The 8172-nt window shown below is 36.2% G+C and overlaps 1 protein-coding gene across 1 annotated transcript; it reads right to left on the bottom strand.

Moving 5' to 3' along the window:
• Positions 1–1132: 1132 nt before the first annotated feature.
• LOC306999078 (GTPase IMAP family member 7) lies at positions 1133–7010 on the bottom strand. Its single transcript, XM_079613522.1, has 4 exons — positions 6707–7010; positions 6300–6402; positions 4514–4668; positions 1133–3300 (listed from the first exon to the last, which is right to left on the bottom strand). The coding sequence occupies exons 2-4, from the start codon at positions 6391–6393 to the stop codon at positions 2518–2520; spliced, it is 1032 nt and encodes a 343-aa protein (XP_079469648.1). The 5' UTR covers positions 6394–6402; positions 6707–7010; the 3' UTR covers positions 1133–2517.
• Between the last annotated feature and the right edge of the window lie 1162 nt (positions 7011–8172).

The raw sequence follows: 8172 nt of genomic DNA, 5'->3' as shown, positions 1-8172 counted from the left end.
ACAAGGTTTGTGGTGATTATTTAAATTATTATTATTTATTATGTGAGGGAACAAACTAGTTTTGGTATGTTTATATTACTTTCCCTCCATATTTCTAGTGTTTTTTTCTTCTTCATATTAATCCATAGTCCCCTCCTTTTCATTCTTTCCATTGCTTTCTTTTACACATTTCTTCCTCATTTTCTCATCTTTCTCTCTTCCTGTCCTCTTCCAGACGCATGTCCAATAGGACAGAATAATATTTGGACAGGTGTTCCTTTTTAAACACGTTATCCACAAGTCCAAGTACGCAGGGGACCGCACTACATAATTCCTGCGCCGTTTCTTTAAGAAGATGGATCTGAGGTTAAAACATACAGTACTGGCTGAGTCATACACAGCCTGCTATACTGTAATCTATAGAGCACTACATCCGTAATCCCTGACAATAAAAATCTGTTTAGCACCAATTTTCCTTTATTTTTTAAACGTTTTTTTCCCCCCCTGTTTCAAACAACTGCAAAACGCCACATCTGGAAGACAGATGTGCGTCCCACAGCAAGCTCTCTCTCTCTCTCTCTCTCTCTGCATAGAAACATGAGAGCAGGCTTGTGTCTCTCTCTCTCCCTGGGCGGACCACCCACATAAGGAAACGCCTTGCTGTACTGAAGGCAGAAATACAGGGATGGGTTTTTTTGATGGATGGGTTTAGCAGACTATCACTTATGTCAATGTCAAAAACACAAATCTGCTCTCGCAAAAGAGGGCGAGAGAGAGAGAGAGACGTCTCTGCATCTGTCTGTCTGACGTCTTTCTGCAGTGGCATAAAAGCCTTTTCACAATACTCTTGTCTGCGCGTAGCTTCTGAAGCTGTTAAAAGACTGAGTCTATGGACTGATTGGGTTTCTCGTAGGTCTTTTTTTCTTCTGTAAAGAGACAACTTTTCGGTTTAAGCTGATAAATCCCACACAGATGACATGTGGCAGACAATAGATGTATAATACATATATGGATATATGATACGGTGGCACCTAAACAGTTTTGGGACACATAAGCAGCACTTAGATGTGTATGAATATCTTCATATTAAATAACAAAACATGACATTAAATGGCATTTGTTTTGAAGAATGATATAGCACAAGCACATTTTTAGTCAAAACGTTTAATATATTAAACAGCTTTATTGCACACCTTCCAGCCAATCAGAATCGAGTATTCAGACAGACCATGGTGTAATCACAAATAAATATTGGAATCATTTTTTTTGTATATGCCTATATGGCCATGTGTGCGCATGGGATTTCATATTTGAAATATTTTTTCTTGACTCCAAACGAATGACTGAAACCTGTAATTGGAGACTCCAAATGTGTGTATAAATAAAACACGCAAATTAGTCACACCATCACTGATTGTTTCCATTATGCCGTTTTATTTTTCATACTCCAGAACAGCTGCAGAAATATTTGAACTGCAAACCAATTAAGTGACAAAAGTGCACATTAAAACGTATACGCTTATATGAGGAGCGTTATTCATTTATGATCATGCATTTGTTCCATAGCAGCTGATTAGTGCAGCAGTGACCTAATAAAAACACTTATGCACCTAGATCCAGAGACGTGTGCAGTCTGTAAACAAATTCGGACTTTATAGTGTGCTTCGAGTTCAGTCCTCACTTCAAAGGAAGCACTTCAGGATTAGTAGTGATACAGGGAGTTTAACTTGTGTACGTGTGGAATAAAGCTTTTTTTGGTGACAGTGTTAAGACAGTAATCTTCACACCATTCCTCTACAGAGCTCCGAAACAGATGCTTATTCAACTCATCCGGCTTTTAAGGCAAACAAGCTTTAGTGCAAAACGAAGGGTGCACACAATAAGAGAAGAATCTCAAAGACACATCTAAACCCTTCTCTTCGTTCACCGTTAAAAATAGTCTTGCTTTCGGACTCTTTAATCACTCAAATGTTTGGTAACACTTTAGAATATTTTTCATGAATAACATTAACAAACATTATTACATACGCCACGCTTAACAGATCAAGTTCGTGCACATTTATAGCTGGAATCCCTTGTATATTACTGTATTTTTATTAGATTTTTTCATTTATGCTTATATTACAACTTGTATATTGGACTTTATGCATTGGATTATTAATTAAAAAAATCCTACAGATAAACAAATAATTTATTTTATATAGACTGAAAAATCTGTCTAAAATGAACATTTAAGGATTTTGAAAATTAAAACGTAATAAGGTACAATTTTATTTAAAAACAATTATATCCTGCACTATTTCTGTATCAGAAATTAGTGTGACCCTAAGACTTTGAACTTCATGTTAATTTTTCAATTAACAAATTGTTAAGTTGTACTGGAGTTTGTTTTTATTCAACTAGAAGCATGCAAAAGCATTTCATAGTGTTCAGTACCCGATTATATATTCACATTGGAATGAATAAGAACAACTGATCTGTTTTTGAACGTTTCATGGTAATGAAAAATACAATAAGCTGTTACCAAAATTCAAGTGCTCAATTGGTCTTTCGTTTCCGCCTACCCATCTCCGTTGCCACAGAGCCCACCGTTGCTCCCATGGCCCCTCCTAAGGGCCCCCCGACGAACAACCCCACGAACGACCCCAGTAAAGCACTGCCCCTCACCATATTCGGGAGCCACAGAAGCCACCCGACCACGCTGTCCCACAGCCAGTGTAAGAGTGAGTCGTCAGGCGTGGAGACGCAGAGGTCTGCGATTCCCTCAACCACCAGATCGTCCACACTTCTCTCTGCTTCGGCCCTTATTCCCTCCGAATCGCCTTCCCCTCGTTCTCTTCTGCTTCTCAAGATCTCCTCCTCCTTCTCTTTCACTCTCCTCTCTGCCTCCTTCAAGAGAGGGCAGGTGTAGAATTGCGTCCCGCTGTCTTTGGCCATCTGGTCCACCTTTACCAGCAGCTCCTGCACTTCTGCGTTCGCTCCTGCCCGCAGCGGGTGATGTCGATCCCCGCACTTCTGTACGAGCTCCAGTAAGTCGACCCGTTCTGTGCTGAGATACTCATCCAGTGAAACGTCCTCGGGCAGGCGGTCCATGCGAGTGAAGAGCACCATTGCGTGTTTACTAACCGCTTCAGGACCAAACACCTTCTCGATGGTCTCCAAGATCTGGAGCTCCAGGTTGCTTGGCCGGTGAACAGGGACACAGAGCAGGAAAGCGTGGGGCCCCGGGGCCGATAAAGCCGCGCAGAGTGAAAACTGGCGGCGGACGTCCTCAGCGGGACGCTCCATGCACAGGCAGTCAGGTGTGTCCACGACAGCCACCTGCAAGGAAGAAACAGGACCTTTCAATAAACATAAGAGAAGAACACTATGTGGATACAGTCAAAAAATAATAGCAGAGTCCACACCACAACTATAACGATAATAACATCAAGAAACAATATCGTTGGAATCACTTTCAGAATGATTTTTTCCAGCTGATGATTGATAAAAACATTGACAGCCAATCAAAACCAATCTTGCTTGAAAAAGTTTAAGCATTTAAAGAAGCAGACAATAAAAGTGCAGTGTGCGCTTATAATAAACAGAGCAATATCGTCAGCTGGTGTGGACGCTTAGTTTATCGTTATTGGTGTGAACGGGCCTTTACAGTGATTTTACCATGGTAAAGGGATCTCAGAAGTACAAGGTGTAATATAGTTTAATAGATTAAGGCCACTTTCACTTGCATAAAATATTTTATATACTTTAAATATTTTAATTCTTTTAATATTTTTTACATACATTTTATTTATAATATATTTGGTAACACTTTGCAATAAGGTGCCATTAGTTAACATTAAAGCATTAACTAACATTAACTAAAAATGAGCAATATATTTGTTGCAGTATTTAATTATATCTGTTAACATTAGTTAATAAAAATGCAACTATTTATTGTTAGTTCACGGTAGCTCAGGTCCATCAAATAATAAACCAACAACTTTTAATATTAGTAAATGGTTAAATTAACATTAACTAAGATTAATAAATGTCTTAGAGGTATTTTTCATTGTTAGTTCATGTTAACTTATGTATAATAATGTAAGGGTACATTTTTATTAGTTTCTCATGATCTTTTTGAATCAAAGGTTTAATGGTACAAAGGTTTTATATTTGTAGACAATTATAAATAATGCTAACATGTGAAATTTATAAAACTAAAAATGTAAAATTTCATTGTAAAATTTCCCAGGTGGCATCTCAGTTTTCAAAACTATTGATTTTATAATTGCACTTTTCTAAAACAACCAACCAACCAAACAAAAGGCAGTTAAAGTTTGCTAAAAGTCAGTTACATTTGTATTATAACTGTTATGGTTTACGATGTGCATAATATATAAATATGAACAAACAAAAATGTTACACAGACATCATGTTATGAAATGTTTTTGATATGCCTAGTCACATAATAGGAAATCACATACTTGCCTAGATGCAACTTTATTTCTATGACATTTTTTAAAAACTACATGTGCAGGACTGAATAACCCACCTGTCGTCCTGCCAGCGTCCCGCGTCTCTTCTGACAGGCAGTGTCTGGAGTCTCAGGGCCAGGACAGTCGGACTCAGACGTCGGGCCGCCCAGGATGGCATCGACCGCAGTGCTTTTCCCCGCACCCGCTGAGCCCAGCAGCACCAGTCTCAACTCTAGAACCACAGACAGAAACAGACAAACCGAGTTATTATAGACAGCCATGAGTTTCAAAGAAACCACTGTCCTCTAATATAATAACTTACGATAATACTAGGACATTATTCAGTTTATTTATTTAGATTTTAGTTGTACTCTTGAATAAATAATGCGAGGGAAATGGGACCATGATCCCCTGTCGTGTTAGTGGTTTTATGAGTGTTAATGCAGCATCTCATCTATAAAATTAATACATTTAATTACTGAAAATTCCACCACAATACTGGCATTTTCAATCTTTTATAATTTATCATTGCATGCCAAATTCATTTTTACAATTTTTCTTGTCCGCATTTGCAATTATTTACAGCATTTTGAGTTTGATTTTAAAAATCTTCTTATTCAATATTATGCATGAATACATGTACATAATGTATCTTCACACTATATCTAATAATACAAACTGGATTGTTGTAATGTATAAGAAACATGCAGAAAATAGGAACAACATTAAAAGATAATTTAAAGCCTTGTAGGCCTACTGTTAAATAATTTTGATTTACAGATTTGTAATAATTTAATTATTACAAATCTGGTTTTAGCTAAGCAACAATAATTATTTTAATAATTATTTATACCAGTATATAATAATGTGAAAGCCAATATTGTTAGCATCACATAATTGATGCAATACCGCCACCTAAAGACTGACCTGATACATAACACCTTTCATGATACGAAACATCCGTAATGCAACTTAAAGGGATAGTTCAACCAAAAATGAACATTCTGGCATCATTTGCTCACCCTCATGTTGTTCCAAACCTGTATGTGTATGAGTTTCTTTCTTCTCCTGAACACAAAATTAGATATTTTTAAGAATATTGGTAACTAGACAGTTGACAGTAGCCATTGACTTCCTATGAAAAAAATACTATGGAAATCAATGGCTACCGCCAACTATCGTACAGGTTTGGAACAACATAAGGGAAATGATGACAGAATTTTCATTGTTGGATGAACTCTTCCTTTAAACTGCAAAATTGGATTTGCTAAAGGTTGTGAAAATTAAACGTTGTGATTGTGTTATAGTTACACCCGTTTCAAATCACAAATGAAGCTCTGTTGTCAGAATATAAAAGTGTGCTTTTTATTTTTAGTAAGGCCATTTTCTGAAAAGTATCTTCTAAAAAATTGGTTCCTTTTTACTTGGGATGGTGAAAAACACACTGTAAGATGCTTTTAGCAAGAGAAAAAAACATGTTTGTCTCAGTTTCAAGCATGCAAGTAAGAAACAATTAAAAGGACAAAATGACGTCGTCATGGCATATTAAGTGTGGCACAACTTAAAAACACTTTCAGTATCAGTTTACTTTATGCATTTACTACGGTATTTGCTTGTACTGCAAAAAAATAAAATAGCAACCTAACTTTTGTAATCTTGTTTTGTTTCAAGCAAAAAATATAATTTACCTAAGTGGCAATCTAAAAAAGTCACATTAGTTTATTTTTTACAGTGATACTTTAAAGTACTTTAAAAACATCATAGTAGGCACATGCCTAAAAGCAAAGTATCTGGTACCATGTCCACAAAAACCTTGGTGATTTGATTTAGTCAATCAGATTTTAAAAAAACATTATGCCAAACCTCGTTTCTTTGGATCCGTCCACCCTCCTTCACTGCTTTCTGGTGTTTCTTTCTCCTCCTGGTGAATTTCATCTTGTGTTGTAGTTCCCTCCATAGTCTGCACCTTGAAAGGACACAACAGAACATAATGTATTGTGCAGTATAGACTATATGAATTGTCATCTAATGGGAAAATAAGGGGGGTGATGGAGGACATCATTCCATCCACATGACTCAGCAGAGAGAAACTGCCAGAGAAGCGCACATTTCTCATACCTCAGCTGCAGTACAGCACCTTTCAAACTGCCTCATTTCAACTGACAGCTTAAAAACAGCCTAAAACTTAAGTGTTTAGCTTCAACTGAAAGTGTGGTGTCTGCTTTTGATTATGTGAAAGCTGATAAAGAAAACAAGCTTGAAAAGCTTACCTTAAACTGAGAAATTGATCTATTGTGTGTGTAGCGTGAGCTTATGAGCTGGCCTTGTCTGCACTTCCTGTTTCTCCTCCTGCTGTTCAGCCAAAACACTGCTGGTAGTGTGGCTCTGCCCGAACATGTGATGCCTACCCTCCTCCTCTCTGTCGAAACACACCTCTTTTAAAGAGACGTCTTAAAGGTGTGCCTGTTTTCATGAACATGGTGGATAAATGGCTAGTTTTGAAGCATTTTTATGGTCTGAAACCACAAACAGGAAGTTGAGCACTCTCACATACCTTATACTTCAAACATGTGCATGCTCAATGTTTTCCCTGTTTAGCTTCCGTCCTGTCATTTCACAGGGTTATTAAATTTTGCGGTAACAAACGGTTCTTTGGAAAGTGGCTGGACAGGAATTTCTGGGTTAAAAAGGCTAAATATGAACGTATCAAGTAACAAAAACTCCATTTGTGTTCTAGTAACACATGCAACGTATGTGCATAAATACAATAATAGGTATTTACATTGTAATAAACTGCCAAAGAACGAAATGTTCCAACTAACAGAAGACAAACAGTTAAATGTTTTAGTTTTTTTTAAATGGACCCCAGCATTTATTTGGACATGTAGCCTAGTCACATGCATGAATCTATTTACATTACAGAACAAAAATATAAAAACAAGCTGCATTTATTTTGAAGAAAAATAGCACAAGCTCACTTGTCATTCAGGGTTAAAATGATAAAACAGTGGATTAACTGTTTCAAAATATAGTCATGATGTGGGGGATAGTTCACCCAAAAACGAAAAATCTGTCATAATTTACTCACCCTATGAATTTCTTTGTTTAGCAGAACATACATTATATTTTGTAGAATTTTGGTAACTAAGTGGTTTCAGTTCCTATTGATTTCCATTGTAATGTTTGTCCATATATTTGAAGTCAATGGGAACTGAAACAGTTTTAAACAGCATTCTTCAAAATATCTTCTATGTTCTGCATAAGAAGGAATCTCATATTACAGGTTTGGAACAACATGAGGGTGATTAATGTCATTTTTTGGTGAACTATCCCTTTAATGGAAAAATATCATAGTCAATGTGATGAACTACACACATATAATTACTCTTGAAGTTTAAAATCTGATACAATCTAATACACTGAAATTCAGAAGTCTGGAAAAGTAATTTTTTGAAAGTAATCTCTTAATCTCACCAAGGCTGCATTTATTTGATAAAAAAAATACTGTAAAAAAGTAATAAAATTAAACATTATTACAATTCTGTTGTATTACAACAATTCTATTAATACAACTGTTGTAATATACTTTAAGATGTAGTTTATTCCTGTGACGACAAAGCTGAATTTTCAGTTGTTTTTTTTTAGTATTTTTGATCAAATAAATGCAGCCTTGGTGAGATTAAAAGAGACTACTTTCAAAAACATAAAAACAAAACTTTAATGTTTCCAAACTTTT

The sequence above is a fragment of the Phoxinus phoxinus genome (genome assembly GCF_949152265.1).
Source record: "Phoxinus phoxinus genome assembly, chromosome: 1".
Taxonomy (NCBI): Eukaryota; Metazoa; Chordata; class Actinopteri; order Cypriniformes; family Leuciscidae; genus Phoxinus; species Phoxinus phoxinus.
Note: the sequence above shows the minus strand (reverse complement) of the source record. Positions and strands in the feature narration are given on the sequence as shown.

Excerpts from the sequence above, each read along its gene's own strand:
- LOC306999078 (XM_079613522.1), bottom strand. The coding sequence starts at position 6,393 with ATGGAGGGAACTACAACACAAGATGAAATTCACCAGGAGGAGAAAGAA. Across the intron at positions 4,669-6,299 it reads GACGGATCCAAAGAAACGAG|AGTTGAGACTGGTGCTGCTG; the intron begins GTTTGGCATAAT and ends CTGTGGTTCTAG. Across the intron at positions 3,301-4,513 it reads GGACGCTGGCAGGACGACAG|GTGGCTGTCGTGGACACACC; the intron begins GTGGGTTATTCA and ends TCTTCCTTGCAG.